The 17371-nt window shown below is 40.6% G+C and overlaps 1 protein-coding gene and 1 long non-coding RNA gene across 3 annotated transcripts in view; one reads left to right on the forward strand and one right to left on the reverse strand.

Moving 5' to 3' along the window:
* Positions 1–17371, reverse strand: part of SSFA2 (sperm specific antigen 2) — a 41395-nt gene that overhangs the window by 12423 nt on the left and 11601 nt on the right. The window contains exons 8-11 of the mRNA XM_017838266.1: positions 15913–16607; positions 12635–12707; positions 6086–6177; positions 1847–3067 (exon numbers count right to left, since the gene is read on the reverse strand). Coding sequence (XP_017693755.1) covers positions 1847–3067; positions 6086–6177; positions 12635–12707; positions 15913–16607 — 2081 coding nt within the window. The remainder of the gene's footprint in view (positions 1–1846; positions 3068–6085; positions 6178–12634; positions 12708–15912; positions 16608–17371) is intronic.
* Positions 3052–4709, forward strand: LOC108509043. 2 transcript variants are annotated; one of them, XR_001878570.1, is made up of 3 exons: positions 3052–3250; positions 3934–4061; positions 4531–4709. It is a non-coding gene; the product is annotated as an uncharacterized LOC108509043 (long non-coding RNA). The 2 variants fall into 2 exon arrangements; XR_001878569.1 differs by having other exon boundaries at positions 3934–4057.

Consider the following 17371-nt stretch of genomic DNA (forward strand, 5'->3'; position numbering starts at 1 on the left):
GTCCATTCATCCAGAGAAGTTGTGCTCAAACATGATCACATCAAGGGGATGGGTTTGTTTTTCCTCTGCCAGCTTTCTCTTGTTCCCTGTTCTATCAGGAATTTATCTACTCCTCTTTATTCCTTCCTAAAATCATAATCACGTTTGAAACATCTCAACTTTTTATTTAGCCACCAAGTATGCTGTGTGCTAAACTTGATCTCTGCTGTAGGAAAAAACAGGGAATACATTTTCATACAAACCTCTGCAACAAGAAGGGCCGAGCCCCCAAAATGGAACTAGTCTAGACAAAATATGCTGGAGGAAGTGGTCTAGGAGACGTTACTGTCCCCTCTAGTGATTTTTTTTTTCTATTTTTAAACTCAACTATCTTTAGCATGATTTCTGGTTTAATACAGAGGTTTCTTCTTCAGTATGTTTAGTTACCATAGTATATGTCATAAAAGTACTGTAGCACACTGTAACCTTACACAAATCAAGGCTGCAATTGGTATACATGAGGAAATTCTACAAAGAAGGTTAAATTATGGAAATACTTCCTCCCAGGCACACCATCCACTACCTTGAGCAATGGCTGACTTAAAATGCAGTTGGTCACAGCTTCCTGCTGCAGAGCTGGTCACAGTACCAAATTTGCTCTGAGAAACAGGGCCAGATGGTATAACCAAAGGAACAGTGGACTCACCTCTAACTTCTAACAAATGGCAAAATTAACAAAATAACAGGTCCAGAAAAAGCCCACTTCAGCCTACCATCTGCAATATGGTGCAGCCAGGCACGTGTCTGTTCTTGGGCTAAACCCACAGAAATCGTAGGTCTACAACTGAATAGTCTTCATGTATTCATAAAGAGAGACTGAACTGCCCTGCCCACAGAGCCTCCTGCAGGAGCTTGCAGGCTCCTAAACTGGATCACTACTTAAGAAAACAACGGTACCAGGATGGGAGAGAAGGGACAGCCGCAACTGGGAGGGGAGGAGCAGGTGAGGCAGAAATTGGTAAAATACATGTGCTTACATTCTTCAGCATTTCTTTTCTGAGGAGATGGACAAAATTTCACATGCTCTGACAAAATCGATTCTTAATAAATGACTGATAATATCAGGAACATGTTGACTAGCTCCAGCGTTGAAAGTGCAAAAAATTGGCACGAAACAGCACAGAAACAGATAGAGATCAATCAGTGACATGACAAGTGAAGCTATGCGACTTGCCAGGAAAAAATACATTTTTATTAGTTGGATAGGAAGTATGTCAAAGAGCAGAAGAAAAGTCAAAGGACTAACCAGACCACTCTATGATTCTATGAATATGTATTTTTAAATCTAAAGCAAATTACTCTAATCTTAAAATAATGGCTGATAAAGAGTACACTGTTCCTCCCTCCCACCCAAGGATATCTATAAAAGCTAAAAAATAAAAAATATTTTAAAAAAATCCAAATCAATCTGAGTCAACTGCAATAAGAAAGCATTAAATGCAAAAATAATGGCGCACTGGAGAGATGACCATAGAATCACAGAATATCCTGACTTGAAAAGGAGCCACAAGGGTCATTAAAGTCCAACTGCTGGCCCTGCATAGGAAAACCAAGAGTCACAACATGTGCCTAAGAACACTGTCCAAATGCTTCTTGAGCTCTGCCAGGTTTGGTGCTGTGACCACTTCCCTGAGGAGCCTGTTTCAATGTCCAACCACTCTCTGGGTGAATAACCTTTTGCTAATATCTAACCTAAAACTCCCTACTTTTAACACTTTAAATTTGCCACTTTAAACAGAAGCTCCTAAAACAGCAGCAAAAAATAAGATGCCCTTTTCTCCAGGGGCAAAATTTGGCTTCCTCTTACCTGTGAGAGGTTCTGCAGAGAGTTTCTGATGTCATGTAGGACCCTGCGTAGCTGCATCTCCACAGTGGAGGGTGGGTTGATGGCAAGAGGGCGATGAGGAACTCCAGCATGCCTTGGAAAGAAGGGACAGTTGAAGGGGGAAAGCATGGCACTGAAGGAAGAGCCAGAGATGCTTGGGACACTGTGGGTGCTGAGTGTCCTCATGTGCTCGCACAGTGGTCTGTCCTGCCACTCGGTGGGGAGGGAGTGGAGGGAGCATGTTGATTGGGACATGTGGGCTGGTGTGTGCAGCGGGCAGCTGTGTACCCTGGTGGGACTGAGCTCCTCAGACAGCCTGTTGGGCCCAGTCTGGGGCACTTCTTTCTTGGAGGATGAAGGCGCAATAAACAGTGTGGATTTGCACACCGGCTGGCTGGCGGCTGCCTCATCCTCGCTTTTGTCATTCTCAGATGCTGCTTTCTCATCATGTGTGTACTTGTAGGTGAAAGAAGGAGGACTGCACAGCGTCTCTTTTCCTGGAGTTAACTGGACATTTACAGAGGACACCACTTTCACTGGATTCAGCAGTGCAGTTGGGAGAGACTGAGAGCGCCTTAGAGGATAGCCTGATTCAGCAAACAAAAGCCTCTGCTTCCTCAGATGATCTTTTGATTTAAGCAGAGTGCATCTGGCCCTGGAATCAGAAGATGAGCTGATGATCCTCATCTCAGCTCTTTGCAAGGCGACTTGAACTCTGTCTACAGGTGATGTGGAGGAACCATCACCTTCCAAAGACTCCATTGACCTGAGGATATGGTGTGTGTGGTACTGAGGAAACTCAAACACACTGCCTTCCTCCAGCAGGTCCAATTCTTTTTCCTTGTTGGAAATGTCTTCCTCTTTAGAGCCGACCTCCCCTTGGACTGTCTCTGATATATGAGATGACTTGCTTTCTTGTCCTTGATTTTTTTCTGGTTTATAGTCAATAGTTTTTCTATCTTCACTCCTGTTACCAGAAGGTGCCCCTACCTTTCGTCTCTCTACTTGAGAGATAATATCCTCTTCATCATCATCATCCTCGTCCTCCTCTTCATCATCTTCTTCTTCCTCCTCCTCAAACTTATTGAAACACGGTAGTTCCTTGGTTATCGGTGTCTTCTGTTCCTCACTATGTGACGTCACAGTTGTCTCACTGTCACAGCTGTCAGCACTGCTTCCCATGCCCTGCAAAGACTCCTGAACCTAGGACACATAAGAGACAGCAAAGGAGTGAACATACTGGAGACTCAACTACTGCCTTCTCCAATTCCATATTCATTGGGCATTGGAGTGGGGAGCAGAAAGAGTAATGCAGTTAGTGTGCAAGAGACACAGTGAAGGAGAACAAAGAAACCATGATATCAGATACATTACAAACACAGTCAAGTATGTCACCAAAAGATTTTTTTCTTTTTTAAAGAGAAAACACTTCACACATTCTTTTGATTTGACAATAACTTCTATATTGCCAGAAGAATAGAAGTGGTAGTAGAATAAAAGAGTAAAATGCTAGTATTTTAGGGAATGATGACTAATGGATAGCTGGGTGATGGTACATAGCATCTCCCATATACAAAGGTTCACAGTGCTGAAATGAAGGGTGGTATTAGGAAATGTATCCAGAGAAGTGAGGAGAACTGCAGACTGTAGTGAAACTACTGTTACAGGACAACACTAAGAATGGGAAAACCAGTCTGCCCTGTTTTAAGTTACAGAATTGTTGAAGACTGATAATCTCACATTAGGATGCTAATCTCAATAGAAGACTGCATTCAGTACTATTAGCTCATCCTTCCTTCCTTTCTCCTGATACTTCTTCCCCTTTTCATTCTAAATCACAGTTTAAACCAGAGCACGTGTAAGGGAGCCAATTTAACAGGTAACAAATGGCAGGAAAAGTATTTTTATGAGAAAGGAAAAAAGAGGTCTATGCATATTCTTTAGGTTGGCCTGATTGACTGGTGTCAAGTGGACAAGACATTTTCCTAAGAGAACTATAAAGTACAGTCTTGAAAGTTTACCATAGTTGGCGCACGAACTAAAAATTCTCCCATCTCTGATTTTTACAGCTCTCGCTGCCGTTAGGATATTAATTATTAGTTCCTTACAAAGACATTACGTATGGTGTATGCCAGGCTATATATAGTTCCTTCTCCAACCACCTAGAAGATTTCAGTCACGAAGGTCATCTTTGTAAGTATGTACTTTATATTGCACTTAAGAGCACAGCCACAAAATATTATGACTGTGCAGGTTCAGATACTTTTCAAATTAAAACTATTATAAGAATAAAAGATTATAATGTCTAGGTGAAATCACGTGGGCTATGTGTGTCTATATCTGGGTCTCTAATCCTCCATCGCATTGTTCAGTTATGAGTAAGGCAAGTAAAACTTCATGAACTTGGATGGAGAATTCTCTAGTTTCTTTGGCAACAGGAAACTCCCTCGCAGAATATCCCATCTCAATATAAAAATCTCCCTCGGAAATTTTTATTTTTGAAGTCAGAGATGAAAGGCAATGTAGTTCAAATTTTGAGTTTCCTTCTGAGTTTCAGAGATAAGCTATGGCTGCTAGAGTCAATTATTTAACAGTAGATGGCACTAACTTACCATACTTTTAAGAAACAATATAGACTCCTCTGTATCCCCTTCATCTTTTCACAGATTCTCTTCACTAGTTGCCAAGTTCTCATTACCCCATGCCTCATCATTCACCCGTTTTCTGAATTCAGCTCAGCACTTTGTGTCAATAAAGCAGTGAAGGCGGCAGAAGAGAGCCTAGCAACTCCATGGCACAAACCTTGTGCAGTCTCAATACACCTTTTCAAAACAGCATGACAGAAAGCAGAAAAATCTCTTCCCTTCACAGCCAACACAGATAAACTCCACCAGTATTCCAGTAAAGGGGCAACTTAGCTGCAACACGGTTTTAATGGACTCAATCAGGTTGCAACCAATATAAAGATCAGGAGTGACCAACTCTAATCTGACTCACCTTTCAACATGCCTGTCAACTTCAGTGCAGCCATGCATTAGTAGAGAGCAGAACAACTCAGACTATTATGCCTTTGCAGAGACTCAGGCTTATAATTTCCTTTATTCACTTTCTTCTCTTGGAAAGCATAAGCTTATGTTTAAGGGACACACAAAGACTATCACTGTCTTGGTTTTTATTTTGCTACTCAATTGAAAAACTACTAAATTGGAAAGCACAGAATACCAGTACCAAAAGGGAAAAGCAACAGTGATGGATGGGGAGGGTGAAAAATCTCTTCCTAATAACTGCCAAACAGCTTTTAAAATGTTTGGTGTGCCACATGGGAAAAAACATACAGCAAAAAAAAGTTCAGCAGATGCAAGCCACAGAAATGAAACTACTGAAGGTACCCAGAATCCCATCTCTCTATTCCTTCAAGCTTCGGTTTAGGTCCCAGACAGCTAACTGATAGCCTTGGGGCCAGGGTGTGACTCAAGGCTTTTCTCTGTCTACTGGCAGGCCAACCACATCATGGCTATTACTGTGCAAATGTTTGAGGAGAAGCAAGAGAACAGCTCTCCAAAATATCAGGTACAACGCTGTGCAAACATGTGCATTGAGCAGACACCTAAACACCATGCTGGAACAAAAGCTTTCCCTAAGACATGCAGTCTCTGGTCAGTATCACAGCAAGGTCTGGGACAGAGATCAAAGGAACTGGAAGGAGAAAAAGTGTGAAAGCTCAGATTGACTAAAAGTAGTCTACCTTCACAGTAAAGTTAGTATGAAATTGTTTTCACTTTCTATCAGTTGCTAACTCAAAAAAAAAGAAAAATACAGAGGTGGGGGAAGAGCAGGAAGGTAAAAATGATACAAAAATTGAAATGATCAGCAGAATAGCAATCATAACCTTAATCTCTACCCACTACAGTCATGAGAGAAATGGACTACAATGCTGGAGCCTCAGATAGTGAGAAAAGATACTCCAGAAACAGCAAAGAGGACATACTGAATTTAGAGCTTATTCTAGACCCAAGTATATCCAGATTAACCTATCAGAAAGGCCTTCAAATTTGAACACAGTTCTGTACAGGACTTGGCAGGTCCAGCTCTGAAAACTGTAATTTTATAGGACCCAGACTGATGGTCACAATAGCAAACATCAACATCCCTCCTGTCCTCCCAGGTCCCTTCTGTCCCACAATAATCATTCATATTTCAACCACATTAGGAGAACCTTACCTGAAGCTGATTAAATGGAGAACAATCTGTGGAGGAGTCCTCAGCAAAGCCACTGCTGTCGGAGTGCTGACTCGCTGTCCGTAACAGCTGGTCTGTTTAAAGCAAGCAAAACACAACTGTAATTTACAAATCACAGCCTTTCAAGCCCAATCACATTCAGTATGTGCTTTCCTTTTACATCAAAGTAACATTAAGTGGATAACAATTCCTTTTCAAGTTCCACTTTGAACAATACAGAGAAACAATTTGTTTGCTTCAAGCAAAACCTCTCTCACGCAAAGCCCTACTTCTGAAACTTCAAGCAGCAGTGGAAGAGAAGCCACCTTTTACATTCTTCTTTCCTGTGCTGTGGAAAAAAACACTCTGCAGATATTGTCACAGCTGGAGTTCCCCTTCAACAAAACTGCATCACTGGTTAATTCACATGCCAACACAAAAGCAACTCCTCCACTGGCTGCAAGTACAGATTTGACACCCCTCCTAATCACAGAGATAAAGAAGATCCCTCTTCTCCTACCAGCTTACACCACCCCATACACCCAAAGGAACAGCATCACATGAGCAGGGAGATGCAGGGGCCTCTGCCAAGTGCTGGAGATGGTCCTCTGCTCTTTACACATCAACGGGCAATCTGCCAAAGCACATTCCCAGCGCTCATTTTATACATGCAAGATAAAATTCTCCTGTTTGTTCCTTTCTACTTACATTAGGTAAGTGTTAAAATAGCCTAAAGAGGTTCTAAAATCCTCAGTGTTTCCCAGGAGTGACTTTCTCTGGTGCAAGTAGTGGACTCATAAAGCTGCTTTAAGGAGATCTCAGCAAGCTCTGCAGTATACTATTGCATGTATATTGTTCCCAACGGGAAACAGGAAGCACTCACCAAGTGTGAGTTTACCTTATAGCACCATAAACATTTTGCTCAGCCTGAGGGTAGCATGGGCGACAACCTTATCTCACCTCTAGGTCTCAGGAAAAGTATACAAGCTTGGAGATAGGAAGCAACCACAGTGGCCTCTAGCCTTTAGACCCCTGCCACCTACTCCTCTTCACCCTTGGGCAAGAGCTTGCTTCTGTCTTCTCAGAGGCTTAATGCAGAATTTTGCCCCACATTCTTTCAACCACTTAAATACCATCATATAATTAATCCCAGTTCACAGCTCAGTTCATTGGAATGCATGATGAAAACTGTTTTGAAACTGTTGGATACTCAAAACTCATTTTATTTAGTATTAGTTTTGATGAACATTGCACTAACGCAGAAATAAGAGCCTGTACAGTTTGTGAACGCCAGGGGAGAGGCACACTGCCTGCTAAGCTTCTGTATCAGTGATTTCACACAGCTTTTAGGGAGTGCCTTTCAAATTGTGCTGCTGTTCTGTTATCATGGTAGCCACAATATCCTGCGAGGATAAACAACTTTTCTACCTAAAGACAGACATCCCCACCCAACTCCCGGTAAAGACAATGGAAATTACTTCCCTGAGAACTGGACTAGATCTTATTAACTGCCCAATACAATTAATACGGCTGAAAGAGCATGACATGAACAGGTTGTCACTACAGCTGAGGCTGGTGGGAAGCTGTTACCTCCTTCAAGGTGAACAGTTACCTACTTTGACCTCTTCTCTGTCTCTTTTCCTATGTGGTGAATTCTAATTTAAGAGAAAAAAGCACTACTGGTGAAAGCCTTAGCCTCTCTTAGGGGAGAGATTCCAACTAGGTCAGACAAAGTAACTCACCAGTGCACATACTGGTATCTGTTTTAATGCGCATGAAGTTTATTGCTGCTCAAGAGAAATACTGACCTGCTGCTCTATTTCCTCCTCAGTCAATATTTCCTTTTCAGCTATAAAAATGAAAATTACATCTATATGTTTCCTCAAATCAATGTTTGGTCTTCTCAGAGACACAGTAAAAAAGTTAAAATCAGTTTTTGGATAATTTTTTATAGCATTTGTTATTTACACACATGCTTTGACAACCTTACACAACACACACTGCCAGTCAACAGGTCAGCCTAAAGCTGAGGCATCACAGCTGCCTCATTGTCTTTATGCATGCCAAGAGACTGGCACAATACAAACAGATTCATACTACCTTGGTTCCACCTAAGGAGACATCCCCTTAATACAGTCATCCCTTGCTTTCTGTGTTACAGAGCTGTTAGGATTACTTTGAACATTTTAAAGCACATCAGAGAAGACACGTTTTCTAACTACGAGCAGTCATCTTCTACCACACCTTACCCTTGTCTTTTACAAATTCTCAGAGTTCTCCATTATACCACTATGATGTAAATGCAGTCAAAACTTATAAAGAACAGGAATCTCTACTACTTCAGTAGCAAAATGACAAGGTTTGGTTCTGTAAAGACTGGGAATACCAGCTACTATGCTGGGATATACTGATACAAAACGGTATCCACCCTCCCTGTCAAACTACTGAACCAGCTATACAATCTGCTATATGGCACCTGAATATCTCTCAGATTCAAGTAAAGAAGGGGAAAATTGAAAACATTTTTTAAAAAGATACAGTTATATTCAGATCTTGATTAAAATGCCTCCTGGCAATGGAGCATCTTAAGAGACAGAGTTTTTGATGAGATATGGCTCTCCCCTCTTCACCTCAAATGCAGAAAACTCAGCACCAAAGGCTGGATAGTAGGGGTCAACCTGGAATCATCCCTTGCCCTGCATAACCCCAAGGCAACTGTACCTTCTGAAAAAAGATCACTGCACCCAAAAGCTACTACACAGAGGAAAGCTTCTGAACTAGTGGGAGGAGGCCTGGGGCAGCATAATAAGGAAAGTGTGGGAGAAGGAACCAGCTAAGATGAACAAAACCAGAAGGAACAATCAAACTCTTATCCCAGTTAAACAGAGCACAAATGAAAATGCCCCTTAGATTGCTGTTTTAAGCTCCATAAAAAAATAAAATCAAAGTACATTTAGGTACTTCAGTGAAGAAGAAATGTGGGTATTCATAAATACATTAAATAAGCTGAAAAAGATGATGAAGTCTGTGGTTTACAAAACATGAGAACACAGGTTCATCAGAGAATCCCTATCTAAGGACTGAATAATTCATCTATTGTAACATAATAATCAGCTACCAATGGACTGTCAGTCTCACTCCTTCTGTGTCACTGTACTGCTCACACAGAAGAGGAGAAAAAATACATGGAATCTGTTCATTAAGCTTTAACATTTACATTTCTTGTGCCTGCACTATTGGGAAAGATCTAATGAACTTTGTATGTTCTGAGATAATTAATAAATTAAAATAACATTCCCAACTTTAGTCCCATTATGGGACTAAATATCACCTGTCCCTTTTTCACATATTGATCACACTCTGTACCACAGCACTAACAAAACCAGCCCAGTAGGCAGCCCTGCTGCAAAAACTCTTAGTCCCTGGACTGAGACAGATCTAGTATCCGGACAGATAAGCACAGACTCCCACAAATACAAAATCTATTCCAGATGTTTTCTTCTTTTCCCCCATCTCAAATCTCCTGTGGAGCTGCACCCATAGAGAGATATAAATACAACATTATATTAAGGACAGGAAGTGCTGATGATATGCTTTCTTCCCTTTCAAAAGCTAAATTTTCAAAATTAATCACTATCAATGTCAGATGCCTTAAAAAAACCCCGGGTCTGTGGCTACTCAAAATTTCACAGAGCCATTGACGTCAACAACCAGAGACTCACAAATGATAATGCCTCAAGAATACTTCATCCTCTAGGCATTGTACCTATATTTGTCTTGTTTGTTGGGTATTTTTTGGAATGGAAGGTGCTGCTGTATAACTTTGTCAGGAAGAATTTTGTTTTCAAACTAACAAATCTTTCCACCAGATAACTTTTCAATAAGCTTTTTTTTATAGTGGACATTTAGCAGTGCTGTATATTTACAGTGCAAAATACCTGAAGGTTTTCATTCTTCTCTACTGTGTTCCTAAAAAAAACCCACATGTACAAAAATACATCTGTATTTGAGGTCTGCAACAACAAAACCAGAATGCCAGGTTTGGGCATAATGCAAAAACTAGTATAGTCCAATATAATCTGGAAGACATAACCTGAAAACTACATAACACTAGTTACTACAATACAGAATTTCTTGTATACTTTATAAAGGCTTTAACATAAAAGACAGTACTATAGCAAAGTATTCATTTGCAAGTCACTTTGTAAAATCTAAGCTTACCACTTATAGATAAAGCTAATCTGAAAATAAGAAACATGCTTTAATGAGTGAGCCGAAACAGCAACAGAGTGTGTTGTTCAAGAATATCTTAAGTCTCCAGACTATTTCAGTAGGAAAGAGAATTTTTTTTTTTTAATTTGAATACTTTACAACTTACTAAAGGCCTTTTTAAAATGCCTTACAAACTGTTGTAAATGTCAGAGGAAGCATCCACAGCCCTCTGTTTAAATGTAAAATGACACAACAAGGTTTATAACAGTCTGTTATAAAGAACCAACTCTCTGAGTTGTCTAATTGACACAGAAGTACCCTCACAAGGAAAAATAAAAAAGTACTGAAGTATTCCTTCAGGGGAAGCACTCAACTGGAACAAATTTTTTGTTTATAAGTGCTTATGCACAGTGGAGCCAACGCCACTGAAAAAGGTGGGTTTGTATGAGGATCATAAACTGAAATCAACATTGCACCAGAAGACCTGTGCTTGAATTTCATGCTAATCCCACCTCATGAGATTGCTAATGAGAGTGGCATTTCACATTCAGACACATTGGCCAGCATTTTTAATAAGAGGCCATTAACTTTGGATGCCTTTAAACTTGGTGAACCTTCACTCTCTGAGAAAACAGGCCTCTATGTTGTCTCATGTTGGACAACTTGTAAAAAAAAAAAAAAAGGCTATAGTTTTTTAAATGTTTTGGATAAGTTCTCCATCAAATGGTCTTCCTCTTGGCAATTTTACTGAAACCTACACAGAACAAAGCCCCAAGATTTCCACATCTTCCAGGTGAAATAAAATGCTGGTCTCAGACTAACTTTCAGCAAATGTGCAGGCATCCATATTCTTAAGTCCCAGAAAACTCCAGGCAATGCTTGCATCGTAATAAAATGTCACCATTAATGTATGCCAAGTGTATTCAGAAACGGGTGGGACATACTGCCTGGGAAACATGAGCCAGCATACTCTGCTTCTGTCTTACTGAAGTCCCATTGCTGGAACTGCTGGTACCTTTCAGCAGATAACACAGAACCATCTGACTTTTTTCCCTTGCATGGTGGAAGAAGAGGGCAAAATAACTACTGGGAACAGAACACAAAACTAGCATTTCAGAAGATGAAAAAATTAATTTTTCTTCTCCCCGACTGCAGCTCCTGGTTCCTTAAGCTGCTCTTCTCCAAAAAGCTCTTCCTGCAACTGACAAGGCCAAACAAACAAGAGACCTGCCCTGTAAAAAGTGCATCTCTCTTTTCATGTAATCACTTAAAGCTAGTAATGGACTCCAAAATACAGCTAAGGGAACAGCTAGAGATGCAGTTTCTGGCAGTCCTTCTTAGGAGTTTATGTTTGTACTAGAGGAAGCCTAGTGAGTACAATGCTGGGTTGAGCAAAGCACTGATGAAATAGCAGCACAAGCTATCACCAGTAACCAGGCATTAACCTCCAGCACTCAGTCCAGAGCATTCTCAACCATGTTAATGCAATTCAGCTGACAGCTCACAAGTGTCAGTTCATTTGTGAAAATACAAGTAAGATCACCTCTGTTTCTGCCTCTCCTTATTGTCTAGAGATGCTAGTCATGTTTCAGCAAGAAACTGCATTGCAGCTAAGCATCTACTAAGTGCAACAATCTCTATTTCTTCTTTTATTACATGTATTAGCTAGAGAACAGACTTCACTTGCTAACATGGGGCAAAGTAACAATCATGAAATGAACTTAAAGATCAACCTTTTCCCCCTCCCAAGCCATAAAACACATAAATGAGACTTTGAGATGAAAGCACAAAACATATAAATAAGAATTTGAGATGAAAGCACAACTAAGTGAGCCACAAGAGCCAGTGCACAGTGTTTCCCCTGTGAAGGACTAAAATTTCCACGTGGGTGTAGAGACACTAGTCTTCTGTGCAGCCAGCCTGCAGACAGAGCAGTAGTGCATAGGAAAAACCTCCACGTATCATGCAATTTAGGTTTAAAACAACGTAATTTTAGTTTAAATGGGTATCTTAAATTACAGGATTGACTAGGGAAAAAAAAAATTCCACACAATCTGAATTAACATTTCAGGTCGTCTGAGCTATCATCAGTTGTACAGCAGTGAGAACAGCCAGTGAGGTTATAGGGCTGTTGTCTTGTCTATAATTTGGTTGCCACTTTGTAGTAATGTTCTGTGATTTATCAAAAAAACAACCAACCAAAAAAAAAAACCAAAAAAATTCAGATCTTTTTTATTTATAAAGAGAAAAGAAACTTTAGAAGTTTAAAATATATGAATCAGCCTTTCAGAGGTGGAAGATCAGCAGCTGGCTGTCTCCCAGCAGTTGAAGTCTACTCACCTTTCCTTGATTTGGTCACCGCTAGCTGGTGCGTAGCTGGAACGTGTGGTAGATCCCCCTCTGTACTCTGAATCTGTTGGGAAGAGGAGATGAACATTAGTCAGCCAAATGGAATATGTTCCAGTGCTTAAAATGCCCAAGCTATATACACTGCACATGAAGGACGTGCTTTTGTTGTTTGGTTTTTTCCTCCAGTCTAACAGCCTATACTGATTGAAGGAGTGAATCATACCTCCCCCTGAACCAACTTTCATCAGATATTCAGCAATGCTCCTGCAGGAGAACAGTGATCCTTGGGTAGCACCTCCCACTCACAGTGCAGGACTCCCCTCTGGTTACACTCACCATGCAAAAAGACCTGGAAATCACATCCTGTGACAACACAGTCTTCAGTTCCTCTTTGACAAAACACTAAAATTACTTGTGAAAACACCTTTGACCACCTTTACACTACTATCTTTTTCCATTTGTGAAACACACCCTTATTAAGAAAGCAGTTCTCAGGCAACCATTTAAACAAGGAAAAAAATATGCCTAAAATCTCAACAGGGAGGCCTTTGTTTTGTTCAAAACATATGTTTTCTCTCTTGTGTGATCCAGAAAAAAATCATAATGGATCACATGCAAGTCTCCATGCATAATCCACTAACGCAACTATCCTCAACCCTTCCCTCTAATGGGCTGCCCACCTAATTTCAAAATTACCAAGCAATGAATGTATTTCCATTTTTTATCAATTTGAAGATGTAAAATTAGGATACTGATGTAGGCCAAAATTAGTACTTGCTAAAGAAGTTGTCATATTTACATTGATATCATGTGTAGAGCAGCCACAAGGGTGCATTTTCTCAGTTACAAGGGTTTTGAGAAGTACTTGGCCTGAACTTTTCACCATTAATAAGTGAAGAGCATTAATCTTGCACGATAAACCTAAAGGTTTCTGTTCCTTTAGGAAATGAAGACTGTACCAAAGGGGGAAATCCTTATTTTGTCCAAGTGCAGGGCAGCATAGAAGGGGCTCACCATTTAAGTTTAGGAAAAATTTAATTTTCTTTTAAACACAGAACAGCAAGTTTCACAGACACTTTGTTCAAACTGGCCTTCCAGGAAGGGTGTCTTGATTCTGATGGCTAAATCTGCAGCCTTCCAACAGCTAAGCCTCTACTCATTTAAATACTGTCCTTGGCTGGGAGACAGCATTCCAGCTGCGTCCGCAGCACGGTGCAGCTCCTCAAGCACGCAGGAGCTCCTTCCCCGTCCCTTCAGCCAATATTCATGCTGGTAAACGACCTTCAGGACTGTAATTGGCCACCTCAGGAGTGGGTGTTTGGGGGAAATCCTGCCCTGACTCACTCCCACACCAGTTATCTTCACAGCCACAGACTTCCGAAGGGCACTCAAACCTCCAAGGCATTCGTAAGCATGGAAAGAGCTTCCTTGATATATCTGTCATCTTTCTTATGTATATGAATGCACTCCAAACCAAGCTGGGAAAACAGGGGGAGGAGTTATTGTTACTGTTTCTAATACAGTTTATTGTTCATTATACCCTGCTTAGAGACGCACAAAAATAAAATCACGCTGCCAGGAATTGTTCTAAATTTTCTTCAACAAAATTGAATTCCTCCCTCCCAGGGATCTGTAGACAGTTAATACGTATATGCTGTATCGCATAGACAAGAAATTCACCGCAATCCCATCCCACATCACATGTCATCTTGCCAAAACAGCTGTGTTTATGCCCTGGTATCACTGCACAAAGTGTGTCAACCAAAACTTCACAAATACATCACACTTGTGTAGAATTCAGCAAGTCTTTACAGTCCAACTTACACTGAAGGAAAATTCCACTCCTCCTTTTAATATATACATACACATATATACAAAATATAAACTTTGCCCTAGAGTATCAAAAAATGGATGTCTCCTCTGGGATATGCAGCAAAATGCATTGCTACTCAGTCCCCTCCGATCGTGCCAATGCAAACATTTGTGTAACTACACAACAAACTGGATCAAGAAAATTATCTGGCTGAAGCCAGGAAAAATAAATCAAAATACACTGGTTCCTTTTCCCCCTCTCAACTGGACCAGTCCTTTGTTCTGGTTCAATAGATGGCCACACAACATGTGGGTGAGGACACAGTGGTATAAACAAGCGGCAGGAACCACAAGAGCTGGATTACCTTCTCTGCTTCATGAGCGCCTTCAGCTACAACTCTAATTGATCTAGAAGAGCTTGAAATGACAATGACACTACAGGATCTACTAAATCATCAAGTCATCATTCACTGTAAAACTTTGGGGATTTTCTATTCACTTGCTTTCTTCCCTCATTTCACCAATGACATCACAATCCTTCATTTTAAATATCTATTTCACATAGACAAAAATATTAACTGCTGAACTTTTAACAAGAGTCACATTGAAATTTGTCCAGCAAAACATCTGCTAATTTAAGAACTGTAATGCAATTCTCACAATTCAAGCTGCAAGCCTGTTAAAAATTTGCATTCTTAAATTTGTAGACCACATGTTTACTAGGCTAATAAACAAAACACTTACACGAACCTGGAAATGAAACTCCCTTTTGGACAATTATCAATTAAAAAATGGATATATGCATTTATGAAGATATTAAAAGGCAGCTAGCACAGAATTTGTAACTAAGCCAACCCCAAAGTCATGTCAAACAGTGACTTTCATTGTGCTAATTTCCAGGGAACAAATCAACTTATAGCAGATTGTTATCAAAACCAAAAGTTGCACAAGATGAGCACCTCACCCTGCATGATAGCCCCTCTTCTGTTTCATGCAGCAACATTCTTGCTTTATTCACAAATTTATCCTTAATCAATATCAATTAATAAACTGAATTTACTTTTAGGCAACAAAAGTAATGATTTCTAGCTGGAAATTTAAGTAAAAATTTAAACCCAAAGGTTTTAATATATACACAGCCTAACCTAGATCTATTTACACATGCCAGTGATTGCAATTACCTGAGGTTCATTAAAAAAAAAAAAAAAAAAGAATGACAACTGTCTTCCTGACTCTCAGCAACAACAACAGCAGCAGCAGCAGCAGCAGCAGCAAGTTACCTCATGAAGAGGATCAATTAGAGCAGCCTACAACTGTTGAGAAAATGCAACAACTCAAAGAATTTAAAGTATTCCTGGAGAAAACACTGTCAACTACATAGGAGGGAACATTCTCTGCTGGCAGATAGCAAGGTATGTAAACTGTATGCACAAACAAAGTCATGTATCTTCACTCACCTCTTCCATCTCAAAGGAGTCCTTCTGCTGCAGCATTAGATTCATTATGGATGGGTTTGCGAGTGGAGCGCAGGGGTCTCTACCCGGCGGTGCCACGGACAGCCTTTGTGTCAGGACGCTGCTGTCAGATGTGCTAGAACTGCTGCTGAGGCCTGGAGAGTCCAAAAGACCAGATTCTTCGCATGGTCTGTCCTGGGCATTTGCCAACATGCTACTTTGCACGTCCTCTGGAGGCACAGTCCCCTCTTGTGTATCATCAGTCACAGCAGGAAGGTGTGTAGGTTTATGTGTGTTCCCAGCCTTTTTCTGACTACTAGCCATCTCCTCCTTTACAGTAGCCAAAAAAGAGGGAGAATCTTTCTTTTTTGAATATTTTGATAATTTAGATTCATTTTTAACATCATTTTCCTCGCTCCCTACTTCAGCTGGACTCTTCCCTTTTTCAACAGGTGAGGGACTTGAGCAGCTGCTACCATCGGCTTGCTGTGTGCCACACAGATTGAGTTTTGACAAAGTCTTCATTAACCGACTAGCTGTATTGCTGCGATTTAAAGGGGGAGGGCTGGATGCCTCTTTGCTGGAAGACACTGAATTCAAACTACCAATTTTCTGCAAAGGAGTCCCAGAGACTTGAGAATACAAAGAGGAAAAAGCATTGGCCACAGTAGTAAGCACTTCAATCTGACGAAAACGACCTGTACAAGAACGAAACATAAGGCAGAGATTACAAGGACGTTTGCTGTCATCACATCCAAGACCTGTTGATCTGTCTCTACATGATGCTTTGAATTCTCAAAGACAGCTCTTCATAACTGAAGAGGGAATTTTGATCACAGCCTCTGCCCACCCCCACAAACCTCCTACTTATATCAAAGGCCCCAAAGGCTGACTTAACACTGCCTAGTCCTGTAACACGAAAGTGATACCATACTATGAAAAAAAAAGAAAAACCATTTCAAGAATCTTTACTAAATGCAAAAGAACAGCATGGAAAGCTGTTACAAAGTCAAAAAATGGCACATGTATGTGAGTGCAAGTTACTTTACAAAAGGCTAGGAAGAAAGTGTTACTTGCGTTGCTCTCTCCATCTACAACTACAAGAGCACATTTCAGCTATGCCCTCATTTCAGCAACACTCATTACTGACTTAACAAAGCTCCGTCTAAGTCAATAGAAATACTGTCCCAGATTTCAACAATGACAGAAATAGGTCACTGCCACCCAGAAACTGAAGAACACAAGAAACAGAGGGATATTGCTATTTGTTCCAGTGCTCTAAAGCTACAACAGAAGACAAGCTTGGGAGTAGGAGATGGAAATGATACAAACCAGAGGCAGCATATTTTACAGGATGCCTTTCATTTCCCTCCCGCACTATAAACCCCTTCCACTCACACCAAGGAGTACAACCCTGATAGTCACCTCTTGCCATAGTTAAGACCAAGCAAGAGTTTTATTA

This window comes from Lepidothrix coronata, unplaced genomic scaffold (assembly GCF_001604755.1).
Source record: "Lepidothrix coronata isolate B3197 unplaced genomic scaffold, Lepidothrix_coronata-1.0 Scaffold7, whole genome shotgun sequence".
Classification (NCBI taxonomy): Eukaryota; Metazoa; Chordata; class Aves; order Passeriformes; family Pipridae; genus Lepidothrix; species Lepidothrix coronata.